The 22,167-nt window shown below is 40.5% G+C and overlaps 1 gene segment (V, D, J or C); it reads left to right on the top strand.

The window, feature by feature from the left end:
• The window catches only part of LOC122558631 (Ig heavy chain C region, secreted form-like), a 129,599-nt gene extending 127,614 nt beyond the window's left edge, over positions 1–1,985 (top strand). The window contains 1 exon segment of the C gene segment in view: positions 1,807–1,985. Within this exon segment, the coding sequence occupies positions 1,807–1,985 (179 nt within the window).
• The last annotated feature ends 20,182 nt before the right edge of the window (positions 1,986–22,167 follow it).

Below are 22,167 nucleotides of genomic sequence, written 5' to 3'. Positions count from 1 at the left end.
ATCACTGGGAACTTGAAATGCTGTGTGACATGCCTTGTTCCAAGGTTAAGGTCATCTCCCCATGACCTTGAAGGAACCTGTAGTGAGATGGGACGATCTCGTTGTCATAGAAACCAATGCAAGGAATAATGCTCTGCTGAGTTTTAAAATGCCCAAATTAACAGTGCACAAATTATCAGGTAATAATCTCTGGCCTGTTACCAGTTGACATAGCATACAGCAGATTAGAGACTTCGACATATGGTTCAAGCAATGCTGTTGGACAAAAGGGTTTTGATCATTTGCGAAACAGGAAGCCATTTCATTTATGTGGGCACTACTTAAACTCAGTGGGACAATTGCAATTACGAGAGCTGTCGTCAGGTATTAAAGTAGTAGAGAGAGACAGTTATGGTGAACCGAGATTGAGCAATCCAAAGAGATAGAATAAGACATGAAGACAATAGAACAATGGAGAGATGTAGTTAAAAAAAACAGGATGGGACTGTGAGTTAGCTTCAGTTCTGCATCTGTGAATAAAGTCAATGCAAGAATAAGAAGCAAAGTAGTGGAATTAAAGGCTCTTTTCTTCTAAATGCATGAAGCATCTTCAAGAAAATAGGTGTGTTCATTACACAAATATAGGTATTGTAAATTGATTGGATCGCTACTGTTGAGATATGACTACAAGGTGACCAAGGTTGGGGAATAAATATTCCAAGGTACACACATTTCAAGAGGAATTCAACATTGTAAAAGTGGAAGGTGGCTCTCATAAGAAGGATTTTTTTTAGATTAGATTCCCTAATCGGCCAAACCAGTCCACACCGACCCTCCGAAGATTAACCCACCCAGACCCATTTCCCTCTGACTAATTCTCCTAATATTATGGGCAATTTAGAATGGCCAATCCACCTGACCCGCACATCTTTGGACTGTGGAAGGAAACCAGATCGCCCAGAGGAAACCCACGCAGACATGGGTTGAATGTGCAAACTCCACACAGGCAGTCACCCAAGGCTGGAATCACTCCTGTTGCAGCAACATTGGAAAGAAAATCACAAAACAGAATCACACTCCGTGGTAAATGGAAATATCAGGAGTCAGAAAATGATAGCTGGAGCAGTTTTTAGGACACATGACAGAAAGTGTATTGTGGACCAAACATAGAACTAAACCTTTGCAGCTTGACACAAAGGAAATGTATTTGTCCTGGGTAAATTTAACCTTCACATCGGGAGTGTCAATTAAATTTTTTAAAGGACAATCTGGAAGAGAAGTTTGCAGAGTTTTTTGTGATCACTTCATGCAGCAATGCATTTTACAGCTGCCTCTGGATGAAGTTATCATAGATAACTAATCTATCTAGCTATCATAATTATTATTAATTATAATTATAATGTTTTATTAATTACTAAGTCTGCCAGGAAATAATGACCACAAAACCATTGAATTCCATATTAGGTTTCAAAGTTCCAATCATGAGCATGAATCATTAACTTAAACAATATCAATTATATCAAAATGCAGTGAAAATAGGTTGATTATATAACTTTATTATGCTGATAATTAAATGCACAGTGGGAAGGATTTAAAGACCCAATTCAAGATGCTGAGCAAAATTTAGTTAGTTAAATAATAAAAACTCAGTCAGGAACATCATCCATGACTCACTCAATAAGTTAAATATGATATTAGAATGCATCAAAAAATTGATAAAATGGGGGGGGGAGCAAACTAGCTAAAAATATAAAATTTGATTGTAAGACCATTATTAAGTATACAAAAAAGAGACATCCCAAAGTAAATATTTGCACTCACAAACAGAGACAACAGACAGTTTCACAGGAAATGAAGACATCTATGTGAACAATGGTCAAACAAAATTCCTTATTTCCAAAAGTATTCGCATCAGATTGAGAGTTGGAAAATATAACTTCACTTTCAAGGAAAAAGAAAGGGAAAACAGGGAACTGCAGGGCCGTTCACCTGACATTATTCCTTAACAAAGGTCTGCAACATACTATTAAAAGAGTATAAAAAATGCAGTTAGAAATGTGAAGTAGGATTAGCACAAGTCAAAATATCTTGTCAAAAGAGAAATCATGTTTGGCAAGTATTTTAGAGAATTTGGAACTTTATCTTGCAAGGTAGAAAACAGGAAACTTACAAATACTGTGTGCAGAGACTTCCAAGAGGCATTCAAAATGTTCAAGAGAAAAACAAGAACTGATAGAGTTCAGGTAATACATTAACATCGATAGAGAATAGTTTAGAAGATATGAAGCAAAGAGTGAGGACAAACTGAACGTTTTCAATTCGGCACACTGTTATTTCTGCAATTTTGTGATCTATTTAAATCATTTAGATTAAGAGACATAGAGTAATATATCTACAAATTCTGATGATGCAAAAGGTCAGATTAAGGCCTGTTCTACTGAAGTAGACAGAATTCGTAACTGACACCAGGCAGCATCAGGAGGTGGAGGAGTCGACGTTTCGGATGTAAACGTTCTTCAGGTTACATTTGAAATGTCGACTTAGAGTCATAGAGTCAGAGACGTACAGCATGGCAATAGGTACTTTGGTCTAACTTGTCCATGCCGACCAGGTAACCCAACCCAGTCTAGTCCCACCTGCCAGCACCCAGTCCATATCGCTCTAAACCTTTCCTATTCATATACCCATCCAGATGATTGTTAAATGTTGCAATTCCACTAGGCTCCACCACTTCCTCTGGCAGCTTGTTCCATGTACATACCACCCTCTGTGTGAAAAAGTTGCCCATTAGCTCTCTTTTATATCGTTCCCCTCTTACCGTGAACCTATGCCCTCTAGATCTGGACTCCCCTACACCAGGGAAAAGACTTTGTCTATTTATCTGATCCACGCCCACCATGATTTTATAAACCTCTAGAAGGAAACCCCTCTGCCTCTGACGCTGCAGGGAAACCAGCCCCAGCCTATTCAACCTCTCTTTATAGCGCAAGTCCTCCAACCCTGGCAACATCCATATAAATCTTTTCTGATCCATTTCAAGTTTCACAACATCCTTCCCATTGGAAGGAGACCAGAATTGCACAGTGGCCTAACCAATGTCCTGTACAGCCATAACATGACCTCCCAACTCCTGTACTCAATACTCTGACCAACAAAGGAAAGCATACCAAACGCCTTCTTCACTATCCTATCTGCCTGCAACTTCACTTTCAAGGAGCTGTGAACCTACACTCCAAGGTCTCTTTGCTCAGCAACACTCTTGAGGACCGTTTCCAGTAAGTATATAAGTCCTGCTAAGGTTTGCTTTCCAAAATGCAGCACCTCGCATTTATCTAAATTAAACTCAATCTGCCACTTCTTAGCCCATTGGCCCTTCTGATCAAGATCCCGTTATAATCTGAGGTAACTATCTTTGCTGTCCAGTACACCTCCAATTTTGGTGTTATCTGCAAACTTACTAACTATACCTCTTATGCTCACATCCAAATCATTCATCTAAATGATCAAATGTAGTGGACCCAGCACTGACCCTTGTAGAACTTGACTGGTCACAGGCTTCCAGTCTGAAAAACAAGCCTCCACGACCACCCTATGTCTTTTACCTTTGAGCCAGTTCTGCATCCAAATGGCTAGTTCTCCCTGCATTCCATGAGATCTAAACATGCTAACCAGTCTCCCATTGGGAAGCTTGTCGAACGCCTTACTGAGTTCCATATAGATCACTGCTACTGCTCTGCCGTCATCAATCCTCTTTGTAACTTCGAGTCATAGTCATAGAGATGTTTCTTCAAAAAACTCAATCAAGTTTGTGAGACATGATTTCCTATACACGAAGCCATGTTGCCTATCCCAAATCAGTCCTTGCCTTTCCAAATACATGTACATCCTATCCCTCAGGATTCCCTCCAACAAATTGCCCACTACCAACATCAGGCTCACTGGTCTATAGTTCCCTAGCTTGTCCTTACCACATTTCTTAAACTTTTCCACCAGTTAGCCAACTTCCAGTTTACCAGTACCTCACCTGTGATTTTCAGTGATACAAATACCTCAGTAAAAGACCCAGCAATCATTCCCCTAGATTCCCACAGAGTTCTAGGGTACACCTGATCAGGTCCTGGGGGTTTATCCACTTTTATGCATGTCAAGACATCCAGCACTTCTTCCTCTGTAATATGGATATTTTTCAAGATGTCACTAGCTATTTCCCTACTTTCTATACCTTCCATGTCCTTTTCCACAGCAAATATTGATACAACAGATTCGTTTAATATCTCCCACATCTCCTGCGGTTCAACACAAAGTCCGCTTTCCTGAGCTTTGAGCAACCTCTATTCTCTCCCTAATTATCATTTTGTCCTTAATGTATTTGTAAAAACCCTTTGGGTTCTCCTTAACGTGAATTGCCAAAGCTATCTCATGTCCCATTTTTGACCTCGTCATTTTCCTCTTAAGTATACACCTACTGCCTTTATACTCTTCTGAGGATTCTCTTAATCTATTCTGTCTATACTTTCCTTCTTTTTCTGAACCAAACCCTCAATTTCTTTAGTCATCCAGCATTACCTACACCTACCAGCCTTTCCTTTCACCCTAACAGGAATACACTGTCTCTGGACTCTCGTTATCTAATTTCTGAAGGCTTCCCATTTTCCAGCCATCACTTTCCCTGCGAACATTTGCCCCCAATCAGACTTTGAAACTTCTTGCCTAATACCATCAGAATTGGCCTTTTTCCAATTTTCAACTTCAACTTTTAGATCTGATCTATCCTTTTCCATCACTATTTTAAAACTAATAGAATTATGGTCGCTGACACCTCAGTCACCTGCCCTGCCTTATTTGCCAAGAGTAGGTCAAGTTTTGTATCTTCTCTCGTAGGTACATCCACATACTGACTCAGAAGATTTTCTTGTCCAGACTGAACAAATTCTTCTCCAACTAAACCCTTAACACTATGGCTGTCCCAGTCGATGTTTGGAAAGTTAAAATCCCCTACCATAACCACCCCATTATTTCTACAGGTAACTGAGATCCCCTTACAAATTTGTTTCTCAATTTCACTCTGACTATTAGGGAGTCGATAATACAATCCCAATAAGGTGATCATCCCTTTCTTATTTCTCAGTTCCACCCAAATACCTTCCCTGGATGTATTTCTAAGAATATCTTCCCTCGGTACAGCTATAATGCTATCGCTTATCAAAAACACTACTCCCCCATCTCTCTTGCCTCCCTTTCTGTCCTTCCTGTAGAATTTGTATCCTGGATATTAAGCTGACAGTCCTGTCTACCCCTGAGCCATGTTTCTGTAATTGCTATGATATTCCAGTCCCATGTTCCTAACCGTGCCCTGAGTCCATGTGCCTTCCCTGTTTAGGTCATTGCATTGAAATAAATGCAGTTTAATTTATCAGTCCTACCTTGTTCTCTGCTTTGTTCCTGCATGCCCTGACTGTTTGACTGGCTGCTGTTCTCAACAGTACGAGTCTCAGATTGATCTCTTTCCTTACTGTCTCCCTGGGTCCCACCTCCCCACCTTCCTAGTTTAAATCCTCCCAAGCAGCTTGACCAAATCTCCCAGCCACTATATTAGCCCCCCTCCAATTTAGGCACAATCCATCCTTCTTGTACAGATCACTTCTACCCCAAAAGAGATTCCAATGATCCAAAAATATGAATCCATCTCCAATACACCAGCTCCTCAGCTATGCGTTCATCTGCTCTATCCTCGCATTCCTGCCCTCACGAGCTCATAGTACTGGGAGTAATCCAGATATTACTACTCTCGAAGACCTCCTTTTTAAATTCCTGCCTAACTCACGGTCATCTCCCTGCGGAATCTCATCCTTTTCCCTTCCTATGTCATTGTTTCCAATGTGTCCAATGATCTTCTGCTGGCCCCATCCCCCATGAGAACATTCTGTACCCTCACTGAGACACACTTGGTCCTGGCACCAGGGAAGCAACAAATCATTCTGATTTTCCACTGCTGACCACAGAAACATCTGTCTGTACTTCGGACGAGAGAGTCACCTAACACAATCGATATCTTGGAACCCGATGTACCCCTCATTACCTAAGAACCAGTCTCAATACCAAAACCTTGGTTGTTCATGTTGCATTCCCCTGAGAATCCATTACCTCATGCATTTTCCAAAACAGCATACTTGTTTGAAATGGGGATAGTCACAGAAGACTTCTGCACTACCTGCCAACCACTCTTGCCTTTCAGAGAGTTAAACCATCTGTGTGACTGGATCTGCGACTTTCCCCCCTTCCTACAACTGCCATCCATCACATTCCCTTGTTCTTGTAAGTTCTGCATTGCCTCTAACTATCTTTCCAACTGATCCATTCGATCTGATCGGATTTGCAACCAACGGCATTTATTGCAGATATAATCCTCAGTAACATGTAAACTCCCTCCACCTCCTGATGGCTGCCTGGCCTGCTGTGCTCTTCCAGCCTCCTGACTGTCTACCTTGGATTCCAGAATCTGCATGGTTTTTTCGTCTCAAACCAAGAATTTGTAACAGGCTTGATGAAGTGATCACATGAGTACAGAAAAACAGCTCTGATATGATAACATTGTAGAGACGTGTTTGCAAGATAACCAAAACTGGATAATATATATTAAAAGGTGTGTGACCTTACACAAGGACAGCATCAAAACAAATGATATGGCTCTGTTAATAAATGTATGAGCAGTACAGTCATGAGAAATCACCTTTGTTCAGAAAATAAATATGGCAAAACATCTGTGGATGGAGGTGAGAGAAAGCAAGGAAAAGATTTTTCAAACGGAAGTAGTTTATAGTCCATTAATCAGTGTCTACTTTTAAATAAATCAATAAATACTCTGAAAGAGCAGAGGCACTATGAATGAGCAGAATACTGAATCAACCTCTTGTCTTCACTGTTGAGGAAAAGTAGGTCCTGAGCGGGTGCATATGAGATACACTTCGTAAGTATTAGAGATCATAAATAGTAGATGCATGATCAGCTTGGAAAAGATGAGATTATTGGCCTTGATGAAAGGAGATTGAGGAGGGTATGACATCATAAAGGTGTTCAAGTTTATAGTACCTTTAGATAAGGGAGACAAGGAAAAACCTCTCCCACTAATTGACAGCACAAAATCTTGGGAAAATACATTTGGGATCTTGGAAAATCCATGTAGAGGAAATCCAAGGAAACTTGAGTGATATTGGCCTGGAACATATAGCCCATTAGGGTGGTGGAAGCAGAGACCATCAATTGTTTCAAAAGGGAATTGGATGAGCACTTGAAGAAAGGGGCTACAGGGTAGGGCTACCGTGATCAAATAAAGGAGTAGGATGACTGACTTACCTCACAAAAAGCCTTTAGACTTGATAGGCCATATTCTGTTTTTAGTGTCTCGACATTGCTCTTACTCAAGTTCATGTTCATTCATGACATGTGGGGAGCACTGACTCGGCCAACACTTCTTGCCCATCTAATTGATCTTGAGGAGGTAACAGTGGGTTGTCGTCTGGAACCTTTGCACTCCATGTGGTGTTGAGACACCTATAATACTGTTAGGAAAAGAGTTTGATTACTTTGATCAGCGACTGTGAAGGGGCAGTGGTATAATTCCAAGTCAGTATGGAGATGGTGACATCCCAAGGTATCTTTTTCTCTTGTCCTTCTGCGTAATACAGGTCATGAGGCAAATTGGGAATTGAAAGGAAATTTGCTAACAGCCTTTATTTTCAACCATGATAATCTTAAGTAGTGAGTGACAATGCACTAACAATTGATATCAAACATTACTTTCACAGACTAAACAAGGAAGCCGAGATGACAATTTGGCTTATGCCACTTGAAACTTGCTAATTCCAAAACACAAATCACCACCTATATCGCTGGACTAAATGCACAGTATATGCAGGTATAAAGCTGGCAACGAATAAAAGAAGCTGAGAATCTAGAAAAACAGAAGTAGTGAATTATTTATGGTTGGAAGCCGAGGATATCCAGTCATATACCATACAATTGATATCTATCACTGTTTCATTTATAGTGGCTAACTATTGAAATGATATGTAACATTACTCGTGCATGGTAAGAAGGGAGGGTGAAGTGGTAATTTTCACTTTCATTGTTTAATGGTACATTTGTACGTAAGTTCTCTAATACAACTCTTCATTTTACTGTGTAAGGTTCTTTGTATGCTTATTCGAGACTGGTGCCTCTGCTCTTACATGACTTAAATGAATCTCATTATAAAACATTATCAGCACTCTAAATAAATACTGGCATTGCAAGAACAATTGAAAGGCAAAGATTTATGCAGCCAGTAATTTGCTTCGTGACATGTGAATGCCTTTTCATCATCTATAAGGCATAAGTCAGGAGCATCATGAAATAGTCTCTATTTGCCTGCATGAGTGCATATCTATCAGCCAAGAAGCTCAACACCATCCAAGGTGAAGCAGCCTATGTGAAAGGCATCCAATCCAATACTTTCTACATTCAATTCCTCCACGTTTGATTTACAGGGACTATCTGCAAGTTGCATTATAGCAACTCTCCAAGACACCTCCAACAGCAACTTTTAGTCCCATGACCTTGACCATCTGGAAGGACAAGAGCAGCAGATGCTCCTCTCCAAACCGCACACCAGCCTGCATTACATCCTCATTTCTTCCTGAATTAACATCCTTGACTGTCCTCTGAACAATAGTATGGGAGTACTTACACACAAAGGACTGAAGCAATCAAAAGTCAGCTCACCACAATCTGCAAGGGTGATTTGGGATGGATAATAAATATAAACTTAGCCAGTGATGTCCATGCCAATGACTAATGCAAAGCATTTAATTCTCACATTTCTTTTAAGAGGGAACTCAACTCATTTCCCCCATTGTGCTAAGTAATTATCAAGAGAAGGATGTTGGACACACATAATAGGCACAATAAAATAAATATGCTTGTGGTTTATTAACATTCAGGACCATGAAACTCAATAGCTCAAGTCCAGATAAAATTGCATTTTTTTCCGTTGTATCTGTAAATTTCACAAAATACATTTTAATACTATTTAAGTAACATGTACATATACACTAATGACTGCTGCTTCACAGCGCCAGGGAACCAGATTAGATTCCAACCTTGGGCGGCTGTCTGTGTGGAGGTTGCACTTTCTCCTCATGTCTGCATGGGCTTATTCCAAGTGCTCCGGTTTCCTCCCACAATCTAAAGAAGTGCAGGCTAGGTGAATTGGCCATACTAAATTGACCATACCGTTCAGGGATGTGTAGTTTAGGTGTAGTGGTCAGAGGTCAATATACAGTAATGGGTTTGGGTGCGATACTCTTTATAGGGCCCATGTGGACTTGTTAGGCCAATGGGCCTGTTTCCACACTGTAGGGATTCTAAGATTCTAAGACTGACTGCTATTGAAATAACGATTTACTTGCATTTCTATCAACTAGCATTTTCAATTTCTGCTTACACTGTGGCCTTTTCTACATTTGAGAAATCATTCCCAGACTGTTTCACCACGATGTGGTATTCCTCCACTCTGTCGGCAGTTTTGATGTTCTCTGGACAAAAATATTAAAATCTGTCTAGTTCCCCTTGCAATGTCCTCATGATCGCATTATAATGGCGTCATATTAAAATTACTCTTCATTAATTAGTTGACAAAATGCCGTATGCTGGACAAAGAGACCTTGGAGTGCAGATTCATAGTTCCTTAAAAGTGGAGTCGCAGATAAATAGGATAGTCAGGCAGCTGTTTCGTATGCTTCCCTTTATTGGTCAGAGCATTCAGTATAGGAGTTTGGAGGTCATGTTGCAGCTGTACAGGATATTGGTTAGGCCACTTCTAGAATATTGTGTGCAATTCTGGTCTCCCTCCAATAGGAAGAATGTTGTAAAACTTCAAAGGGTTCAGGAAGGATTTACAAGGTTGTTGCTAGGGTTTGAGTGTTTGAGCTACAGGGAGAGGCTGAATATGCTGGGGCTGTTTTCCCATGAGTGTAGGAGACTGAGGGTTGACCTTATAGATGTTCGTAAAATCATAAGGAGCATGGATAGAGTAAATAGACAAGGTCTTTTACCTGCAGTGGGTGAGTCCAGAGCTAGAGGGCATAGGTTTAGCGTGAGAGGGGATAATTTAAAAGGGACCTAAGGGACATCTTCTTTATTCAAAGGGTGGTGCACATATGGAATGAACTGCCACAGGAAATGATGAAGATTGATACAATTACAATGTTTAAAAGGCGTCTGAATGGGTACATTGAAAGGAAGGGTTTAGAGGGATATTGACCAAGTGCCAGCAAATTGCAGCGACACAGTAACTCTGTGGTTAGCACTTCTGCCTCACAATGCCTGGGACCCTGGTTCGATTCAAGCCTCGAGCGACTGTCCGTGTGGCGTTTGCACATTCTCCCCATGTCTGCATGGGTTTCCTTCCACAATCCAAAGATGTGCACGTTAGGTGAATTGGCCATGCTAAATTACCCATAGTTCTCATCGATGTGCAGGTTCGGTGCGCTAGTCAGGGGTAAATGTGGAGTAATAGGGTAGAGGAATGCGTCTGGGTTGGTCACTCTTCAAAGGGTTGGTGTGAACTTGTTGGGCTGAAGGGCCTGTTTCCATACTCTAGGGATATTATTATGTCATTTAAATGAGACTAGATTAATTTAGAATGTCGGTAGAAACGAGTTGGTCTGAAGGGTATGTTTCCGTGCTGTACATCTCTGAGATTCTATGACTCTATAAGAGACCAACACGTGACAGGGGAGAAACCCTAATGGCAGAAGGTTTTGGTAAATATGCATTCAGAATCATCTGATCCTTTCAGTGACAAGGCTTTTACCAAATGTCGTGTCTAAAAGTAATCATATCGTACATCCTATGATGCTCCGGTTTCATAATTCTCAACCAATATCACTTTGCAAAATTGTTGCCAAGAGGAGGTTGGCCATCTGTCAATGACTACTGATCTCGTCCAATTTGTGTAAAGATGCCATCAACATACCTGACACGATAACCTGCTATGTGTGCCAATGAAACCACAAGGTTTAGTTTTAAGGGTGGGGTTAACACGATGTTTTAGGATTAAGGGTTAGATTAATAGAATTAATGTAAATCTGTTTAGGCTTGTATTTAACATTGGATTTAGGGCTCGATGCTTTAGGATTGCCGTTGCAGAAAATGTACAAATGCCTGATTCGGTGTCTTTATTATCACAATTAATTCCACGTTGATATCTTCAAACTCACGTTGTACACGTTTACCATTGCCTTTCATTTTGAAGTTTCATAACCTGCAGATTGTTCCTTTTGCAGACTGGTGTACACATTCATAGTTATACATATCAAAACATCCTGCGAAATTCAAGATCAAGCATCATTCGTTACTGTAGTTTCCAACATATCTTTACAAATCGGGCTAAATTTTATTTCACTTAATCTTCTAGAATAATAATTTACGTTTCAAGCATAAAATCATTTCAGTTCTGAGGAAGGATCATCAGATCCGAAACCTTAACTCGCTTATTCTCCACAGATGCTGCTACACCTGCTGAGTTTTTCCAACAATTTCTGCTCTTATTTCCGATTTCCTGCATCCACAGTTCTTTCGGGGTTTTGTTGTTGCAAAATAGTGTCATTCTCCTTCATATTTTAACCTGTTCATCTGGAGAGCGACCAAATTGAGTGAATGTCAATTCTCCTGTGCAGAACAGTAAGGTTTTAGCATGAAGATCGCAATGTGCCCCGAAATCTTAAGGGCAACGCGAAAACTGGAATTGTGGTTCTAGTAAAAAGCACGCTTCGGAGACAAGTTAAAAGTTCAAATTACTTTCCAGCGCTTATCATTTTTCAGAGGAGAGACATACAGTCACCAATTTTCACTCTTCAGATTCCAAAGTCAACTTCATTTATTGGCTTTTAAAACATGTAACCACAATTTACAACTTGACACTAATGGCGAGAGATGGCGTACATTTCCACCGGTTATATCTGCAGAACATCGCTGTCTCGCAAGGAAATAGCGACCTCTAATGGTCAGTCTGCTTTAACATTAAACGAAGTCATTTGAAGGATTTCCAACTTTGTCGAAATAAAGAGGCCGCACAATATTTCAGGACAAATAAAATCCAAAGGAAATTTTCAAATTTATCAGTTGACAGTAAGATGTCATCTGTCTTGATTTCGTTACAGAAAAACATATTCATATCTCGCCTTTAACATGCTCTGGACTTCCTAACGTGGCCACAGCCAACTTTTTAAGTTTAGTCACAGTGGTGATGTACGAAACACCACAGCCAATTCGCGCGTACTGCAAAATTCCCAAATTAACAATGCGATGATGACCAGGTAAACGGTTACTCCTGTATATTTCCGTGTGTGTATGTGCGCGCGCTTGTGGCGTGAGTGTGTGTGTCTGCGTGTCTCTGCGTGCGTCAGATAGATGCTGATTAAATGATACAGATTGAAGACAGTAGGGTTAACAGCTTAGCTCTACTTCACAGTAGTAGCATCGGATCCCTTAAGTTACCACAAGAGGGTGGATGTCGACTTGGTTTAACATCGCATCCGAAAAGTAGTGCTTCCGACAGTAGAACTTGTTCAATCCTGCACTGGAATGCCAACATCGGTACTGCTGTTCTCGTCTGGAAGTGAGACAATCGCCAACCTTGTCCTTAGACAGGAGTGAGTCTTGCCGCCAGGCACTCAAACCAATTTAAAGAAGAATGAAAACCTACAGGCGACCTGAGCAATCTAATTGGTATTATGAGGAGGTATGACAGGGTGGATCATTCCAGAGAAAATGATTCCACTTGGGATAGAATGCAAAACTAGAGCACACAGACATAAATACTCAGAGCGAAATCGAAAAGACAGTTTAATATGCAAACGAAACACAAATAAATAAAATGATATGCAAATTTGATTAGACATGGCAAGTAGGAAGGAACAAAAATGCCAGAATATATCAGATGGGCTGAATAGTCTCGGCTTGTGCTGGAAAACAAAACAATTCTGGTCTCCTTCGTGAAACTTGAAAGGGTTCAGAAAAGATTTACAAGAATGTTGACAGGGTTGGAGGTTTTGAGCTCTGGGGAGAGGTTGAGTAGGTTGGGGCTGTTTTCCCTGGATCGTCGGAACCTGAGGGGTGACCTTATAGAGGTATGTAAAATTATGAGGGGCATGGATAGGATAAATAGACAAAGTCTCTTCCCTGGATTGGGGGAGTCCAGAACTAGAGGGCATAGGTTTCGGGTGAGAGGGGAAAGATATAAAAGAGAACTCAGGGTGGTACATGTATGGACTGAGCTGCCAGTGAAGTGGTGACGGCTAGTACAGTTGCAACATTTAAAAGGCACCTGGTTGAATATTAGAATAGGAAGGGTTTGGAGGGATATGGGCCGGGTGCTGGCAGGTGGGACTAGATTGGGTTGGGATACCTGGTCGGCATAGATAAGTAGGACCGAAGGGACTCCTTCCGTGCTGTGCACCTCTATGACTCTATGACGATGACCTGATCATACAATGGGCTGACTAACATTTACCAAGAAAAAGTAAATCAATGGTTCAGTCATTGGGCTTCATCAGAACTAGAAAAGTAAGAAAGTGATCTTATGCAACTTACATTTATAAAAAGCGTTTGAAACACAAACATGCAGCAGTGTCTCCTGAGGAGTAAACAAAACCACACCCTGTCACAAAATGCAGAGGAAGAGAGGAGTGAAAGGTCAATTCTTTTGGTGGATTAAGTAAGAATTCTGAGTGAAAAGGAAGATGGTGTAGCAGAGATTTTGGAGGGAATTTTGAGCATGGAATCTAAGCAATGATTGTAAAGGACTGGCAGTATACAATATTCGACAGATAGGAGAATAGCGCGTGGAATCATTGACTGAACTGGTACTGAGTAGGGAATAACAAGGCCAAGAGAAAATCGGAATCTTAAATTTGAGCCAATAGCCATAAGAAACATTTGCAGGTAAACGAGGATTGGGAGCTGGGTGAGCACGACTTGGTGTAGGATAGCCAATGGGCAGAAAAGTTTTGAAAGAATACATTTTCTGTGAATTGGAGGACTGCATTTGGTGAAAACGGTTAAAATGTTGCATGTTTGGTGGTGAAACTTTGTCACCAGTCTTTTTTTCTTTTTTTTTCAGTTTATTGATTCCATTAATTTCCAAGCGTTAATAATGGAATTTAATGGATTGAGGTGGGATGAATACAGGTAATGTTGCAAAGGTAGAAGGTAACAATTTTTCCAATGAAGAGAATCCAGTGTTGCCATTACCGATAAAATAATGTGTCAATTTAGTTAGGTTGCTGTGCTGGAGTAGCAACCGGAATTACCAAAATGTTGCAGAAGGCCCTGGCGTGAAATAAACGGAAGAGTGTTAGCGAAGTTGTATGAGACGGGAAATGCAGCGTCCGCTCCATTCCCATTTTACACGTCAACATTGCCCCCTTTTCATGTACGTGTGTGAATATGTGCATAGCACCAAGTCATCGGTAGAAGTTGCGAGGAGAAGTGGTTGTGGCAGAGGAAGGAGAAGGAAGATAATCAAGTGCTGGGAATTCCATTTCTGTTTGCAACACCGTAGCCCCCATTGCGGAAAACCGATCTACATCTAGAATAGGGCTTCTCAGTCATCTGAGGTCACATCAAATCTGACTGCCGTTGTCCTTAATTCCAAGGGACTGCCCACAATGACGATGCGCGTGCCTGCGCACGTGAGTCTGCGTGTGCCTGTGAAATCTTGCAATATAACAATGGTTTTACTTGATTGACTTTCAAGTGCTTCGGAACACCCTAGCTCCCATCGTTATATATCTAAGTCCTTTTATCTGTAAATGTGTGTGAACTTGCGCGCCGGGTTTCAGTATGCGTCTATATTTTGATATTTTTGGGGGGCATGCTAAAGTGTATCTACATCTAACTCATCTCAAGAACAATTCATTCGTTGTTCCATATTCGTTGAGCCACATTGCCTTAATACGTCTTACATTTGAAATTCTCTTTAATATTTTAAATCCCTCCAATCCAGGACACCGCCTCTGCTCCAATTCTTATCTCTTGTCCGACTCCAGTTTCTTGCATTTCACCATTTCCTGAACTACACAGGTCCTAATCTTTAGAAGCTCATACCGAATCAAGTCTGTTTTTGTCTCCTCTTTTAAAACCTGCCTCTCTGACCAAGGTGTTTTCACCTTGTCAATTATCAATCTCTAATGTTCCCTGCCAATCACCTTGATATTTTACTACGTTGCAGGCGCCATATTGATGTGACTTGCCGAACGCTCGTGTCTGTGTGGTTCTGCTTATGTGTGGGAGTGCCTCCGTTTCCACTTGTCCCCTTCCTAAAGGTTAATCTTATTTGTGACGCATTCTACGTTAATGGAGATTGCTGACGACCCAGGCACCTATTTTCGATTTATGTTTCGGCCGAGAGTTCATCACAGCTCAAGTTTTAACACCCACGACATATTTATTTTTAAATAAAAGTTCCTTACAGTTGAAGCGAATGGAAACGCTTGTGGTTGGATGTTGAGCCCGTCTCAGGACGTGCAATTTTAGCAGTCCTTGTATTTTTTTTTCGTTTTAGTTGAAAAGAGTGTAATTTTAAAAATGTATGCTGTATCAAGTCACGCAACTGCCAAACATTTTTCTTTAAAACACATTCTGGAGTTTTATGTTTAGCAATGTTCCAGTGTCCAGAGTGAGTAGGCGCATGGGTGTCCGAGAAAGACTCAATGGAGCAACATGGGAACTCCTACCCCAGAGTTCAACATTAGGTTCAGCCTGCAATTCATTGAAGTGAGATCATAAAGCGTGATGTTTTTTTTTTTTGCTGAGCGTTAATTCTTCAGCATCTGGCAGGAAGGTCTAAAAGTGTAAACCTAAAATTCACCATAGTTTTACCAGACTATCGGGCTGCTCTCTCATTAGAGAGAGATGATTGATGGTCGTTTCAATCTGAGGGTCACTACTTTTCAGCCAAGGGCAGAGGGTCAGAAGGAAATTCCTTCACGGTGACTTCAGGCAGTGCAGGAATGAAGCTCAACATTTTGGCATCACTCTGCCTCGCAAAGCAGCCATTCAGGGTAACTGATGCTAGTTGATGTAATGAATAACCAGAGGCTACGTGAATACAGTGCAAGTTGTGGAATTAGAAGAAGTGATGAATTCAACGAGAAGAAGAAGCGGAGGACGAATCCAGACGGGGACCCGTATCCTTAACAACTGAAAGGAAAAAGAATTGATTATTATTAAATGTGTGCATGAAACAAAGAATAAAATAAAACTGGAGATTGCGATGGATGGGAGGTAGTGCTGATGGAGAGACAGGTATAGAATGTGCATGTGGTAGCACATGGCAGTGGGTGTGCATTGTGGGATGAGGTCAGAGTGGCTGAGCATTATTGTTGTCCAATTGTCTAGCACCACTGCTGCATATGGGGATGATATAAAAATTTGGCAATCCCTCCTGTTATGTCCATCCTCACTTTCATTTGCACCCCACGAAGTAAGCCTTCTCAACCAAACAACCTATGCCTCTTAGGAAAAACAGCATTTCCAGTATATCCTGGCCAGACTTTTTACACAATTTATTCCATCTACCCGCTCCATTTCGTTGTATGCTTGGTTTGAATCATCTTCTTTAGTAAATATCAGTCAAAATATTCATTACATTACCCACTTTTGCATTATGCCTCAGATCACAATTCGCTGTTTTGCATCAATAGCTGACACAAGACGTGTTGCCATCTGTTTACTAATTAAAGGTTGTAGAAGATTTTCAGCTCTATTTTATGACAACAGTCATCCAATTCTTATACTCTCTTTGCCATTATTATTTTCATCTTTCATTCTGCTATCAATTTGCTGTATTGGTCTGCTTTGCATATGTAGGTATTTATGACTGTGTATTTGAATATACGTGTATTTATAACTACATGTGAATGTGTGTATAACTGCCTATGTATGTCTGTATATACTTATGTACGTCTGTGTAGGCGTGCCAGTAACTTCTGTAATTCCTGTTCTGACATCATCACCTTGTTGGTATATCTACATTGACTCCTGATCTCACAATGTCTTTATTTTAAAATTCTCACCATTGTTCTCAAATCCCCTTGCACCGTCCTTTTGTTCCAATTCTGATCTCTTGTCCATCTCTAATTTTCATCATTAGTGGATATGCCCTGAGCTCCACAGTTCCCTATGAAGCACCTCAGGATATTTTATACATACGCCATATAATTGCTTTATTGTTACATGTATGCCTGCGCATACTTGCCTTTCATTGATTATGATTTTCTTGCCTTAATTCGTCCTTCTCCCTTTAAATACTTCTCATTTGCCATTTATTCCATTCAGATTAAAAGTATTAGCCGTAGAGGAATCCATTTTGGGCATCCCGTATTTCTATTACACGATGGTTGTCTCTCAAGTATGAACTCTTGCAACTTATCGATTAAAATAGATCACAATACCTCGCTCATTTTTGCTCCATTTAGCTAATCATTGCAACCACTTGGAGAACAGAATGTCATCGCAACTACAGCATAATGGAAACATTTGCGGTTAGACATTGCACCCATCTCAAGATGTGCGAGTCAACATCACGCTCGTAAGACATTGTTGGACATTCAGAAGTATAATTTAAGAAGTTTATTTGTACTTTCGCATCTGTCAAACAAACGATAGCTCTGCAATGTCTATGTTTAGCGATTCTCCAGCGTGCTAATTCTGAAAGGCAATAATAGAAGAAATTATTCTGATATTAGCTCAATCAACGTTGACTTTCTGAGTGCGTGGTTAGTTCAACATCCTTTGCTGATTCATTCTGCGACGTTTCCTGGCGGGGCTTGTCAGTGGGGTGTCATATTGCCTTACATTTCCATTTAATGGGACAGAGTCAAGTTCCAAATCTGCTTCAGGCTGAATGGAAATTAAAGCCTCATAATTGGCAATGAGTTCAAATACGCACTAGTGATCCCATTAATTGAGCTAACCAGATGAATTAGCTACTGTCAATGATAAATATAATTCACTTGGGAGATTTTTTTGCTGATGGAGAGTCATTTATGTTTTTCTTTCAAAGCAATCATTGCACAATTGACTCCATGCAACTGAGTCTCTCTTAATTAAGTTATACCACGCCAGGAAATATTTAGAAAAAGTGACAATTTTATGCAGTCATAACAGCGAATAACATTGCAGTTCAAAAATTTCTCAGTGCTGAACTGTCGAATATTTTAGATTGCATATGCAAAGGAATGCTCCTGTTACAGTAGAGTATAGCATAATATAATTCGCCCACTGATTTTGTGCATTATACTTGAGCTACCAAAGTGCATTTTTGCGAACTTTACATTTTTGACACGTCTACATTTGTCATGTTGTCACTGTCATGTTGGAAATATGGCAGTCACGATCAAAGAAAAAAAACCCTACTAACCGAAACATTATAAGGAGCAGATCATACACTTCAGTGCAGTTCATTAAGGAGTGAATATTAGCCAGGAAATAATCAATACAATGAGTGATTGCGTTAAAGACTTTTTATTCGAATTGTTTTTCGAATTTCACATGACGACATTGGTACAGTCTATCATCTGTAAGTACATCACTACCTGACTCCTGAGCAATACGCGGGTAACATGATATAGAGTTGTGTTATTCAGATCTTGCCTCTCACCTTCATTTGCACAGTTATTTTCTGCAAAGAGAAACAGACAGCCAATTGTTATTAATCTACCCAAGCATTTTGACCGTTGCCAAAGACGTAGGGCTGCTGTGTAAAATGTTGCGGTGTTAGGTCGCCAGGGTATGAAGAATCAGATGCGGAACTCTCACTCAATCGTCTGAATTCCACTAAAAGCCTGGTTCTCGGTTTATATTGGGAAATGGAGACAATAGGAAAAAGAAAACATTTACACCTTAATGCCTTGCCACTACCGCGTCCTAATAATGAATTACACGTGCGTTGAGTTCTTTAACTTGCAAGAGGCCTCAGGAAATGTTAAATTCCAACCAATTTTGCATTTGTTAGTGTATATAACCTAAAATAAGTATATTTTATTCTTTTAGCATTTCATTAACTCGCTGTTTGTGACAAAGGCAAAACCGGAGACAGATTTGTTCATCGCAAATTTTATTGCCAGCAGTAGATAAAAGAAATGATTTGTGTACATATGCAATGCTCTCCAAAGACTTGGAAACCATGATGCATTTGTGAGGTTTTGACAAATGTAGAAATATGAACTACAGCGAGCACCCTGATGAGTTATACGCGCAATGGTTAGATAATCTGTAAATGCCATTTCTGAACTATGTTGGTCAAAACACCAGAAGAGCTATTCGTGGCATGTGAACAATCAGAGCAACGATGTTTTTGAATATGAGATCTTTTTTCATTATGTCGTGGGATGTGGGACATGGGCATCGCCGGCTGGTCAGCATTTCTTGTCATTCGATAACTGCGCTTGAGAAAACAGCCTTTTTGAATTGCTGCAGTTCACGTGCCGTACGGCGATCCACAATGCCCTTTAGAAGGGAATTCCAGCACTTCGACCCAGAGACAATGAAGGAAATGAAATATATTTCTATGTCAGGATGGTGAGTGGCTTGGGGGGCAACTTGCACCTAGTCCCATGTAGCTACTGTCTTTGTCCTTATAAATAGAAGTGGTCCAGTGTTTGGAACCTGCTGTCTAACGATCTTAGGTGCATTTCTGCAGTGCATTTTCTAGATGGTACACACTGATGCTCCTCAGTGTTGATGCAATTTAGGGAGTAGGTGCTTGTGGATGTGTTGCCAATCAAGTGGGCGACATTGGCATGGATGATATCAAGCTTCTTCAGAGTTGTTTGAGCTACAGCCATCCGGACAAAATGAGGAGTGTTCTATCACATTCTTGACTTGTGCCTTGTAGATTGTGAGCTGGTTTTGGGGAGTTAGGAGGTGAGTTATCAACCATAGTATTCCTAGCCTTTGACCAGCTCTTGTAGTCAATATGTATTTTTTTGTGACGAGTCCAGTTGAGTGTCTGATCAATGATAACCCCAGGGTGTTGATAGCGGGATTTCAGTGATACTATTGTTTGGCCTTTGAGTGGTGCGAATGTTACCTGCCATTTATTAGTCCAAGCCTGAATATTGTCCAGATCTTGTTGTATTTGAACGTGGACTGCTTCAGCGACTGAAGAGTCATAAATGTTGCAGAATCTTATGCAAATATTAGCGAAAATCATCACCTTAGACATCGGAGGAAGGTAATTGATGAAGTAGCAGAAGATGGTTGGATTTAGACAATATGTTTAACAACTCCTGCAGAGATGCTTTGGCGCTGAGATAACTGACCTCCAACAACTGCAACCATCTTCATAAGTGTCAGGTATGACTCCAACCAGCAAAGAGTTTGCCTGCTGATGCCCATTGTTTCCAGGTTTTCTAGGACTCCTTGACGCCACATTCAGTCAAATATGGCCTTGGTGTCAAGAGCTGTCACTCTCACCTCACTTCTTGATTCCAGTTCTGTTTCATTGTTTCTTATCACCAATCACCACTCTCGTTGGCACCGTACCAGAACTCTCCAGTCTTTTCATCTCTGCTCTGCTCTCCCTATAATACTCCACCCTTTTCGCTATTTTCTACTGTCCATCTCAAAGTGTTACACTTTTGAACGTAACAAAGTTCGAGTGAACGATCACAGTCCTTGGAAAGCCAAATTCTTCTTCCACCAGTGCCGCCTGACCTGGTTCGCATTTCCAACTCTGGGAGATCGCATCCAATAGGGAAATACCACTGTATCAAATATCAAGTGCAACTTGTAAAATTCCAAATCTGCTATAACTTGATTGAGTGGAAGAAACGCTGGGAGTGTTAAATAAGGAAGTTGTGTTTCTCTATTGCGAAGCAAAATTAAATCTCCAATAATTACCTCCATGTAACTCATAAGTCTTCTCTATACATACTGAAAGATCTTGAATGTATTTCAAATACTTAATATTTATCATCAAGCCTCCATACTCGGCATTTTAATTCCATCGATCCAAATGTACCTTTGCATGCAATGTATTTAATATCTGAACTGCCATTGCGCCCTTTCTTCCTTAGTAACAATTACCTGATGAAAATTGCCGTGTGGCTTGTTTTTCACCTTGGAATTTCTGTAGCAATTGTGGGAAGCACAACGAACAATAGCGACAGTCATTTTCACCTGTCTATGGAGATTCATCACTGCTCGAGTGATATCTATCTTTAATTCCTTCAGAAGTCCTTTATTGTATATCCACACATAGATAACAGTCATATCTACATGTGAAAACTCGGCAATTGCTGGGATTTCTTGAGGGAAAACAATTGACCTGAAAAATCTTTCTTCAACAATTCCAGCTGTCAATTTCAATCTTAAAGATTTCACAGCTGTGGTCAGTGTTTGCACTGGACAATTTAATCTTATAGCTTTCAAAACTCTGTCCCATGCTTTTCCTAACAGCACCTGTCAGCTCAGGGGTTCTTGTGGTGCAGTATAATTGTCCCCACTCCTGAGCCGACAGATCCCAATATAAATCACAAAGGGTCCAATACTATATCACCACATCTCTAAACAGGTTGATGAGAAAATAGCAAGACCTGCCAGCTTTCCTACTACACATAAAAATGAGCAATGAGGCTTCCCTCAAGGGTAACTAGGGATGGACAAATCTGCTTTGCTCATAATGGTATTTTTTAAAAAGCAAGCAGAAAGAATGATTCACGTTTTAGTGATTGTCTAGAGAAGAACTATTTAATTGATAGTAAAGTTCTGGATGTGTTTATAATATTTTGAAGGTGGGTGGACAAGTGGACATAAACCATAAGACCCCTAATTTGAACATGAATTAGTCTCAACCTGGAGTCTTATGCTCAATCCTGAGGGGTGTCAAGGCCGTAAAGATGTTGGAAGATATTTATCGGAATGAAGTGCGGGCTGAGGAACTTCAGTAGTATGGAGGGTGTGATGCTATTCTCCTCGATAAAGTCATAGTCAGAGAGTCACACAGCCTGGAAACAGATTTTTCGGTGCAACCAGTCCATGCTGAATGTAATCCTAATCTAATGTAGTCCCACCTGCGCACTCCTGGCCTGTATCCCTCCAAACTTTTCCTATTCATTTACTTGTCAAAGTAAAATGTTGCTT

Source organism: Chiloscyllium plagiosum, unplaced genomic scaffold (genome assembly GCF_037043375.1).
Source record: "Chiloscyllium plagiosum isolate Xiang-an unplaced genomic scaffold, Cpla_swu_hap1 HiC_scaffold_17, whole genome shotgun sequence".
Classification (NCBI taxonomy): domain Eukaryota; kingdom Metazoa; phylum Chordata; class Chondrichthyes; order Orectolobiformes; family Hemiscylliidae; genus Chiloscyllium; species Chiloscyllium plagiosum.
This window is presented reverse-complemented; position numbering and strand designations above follow the sequence as displayed.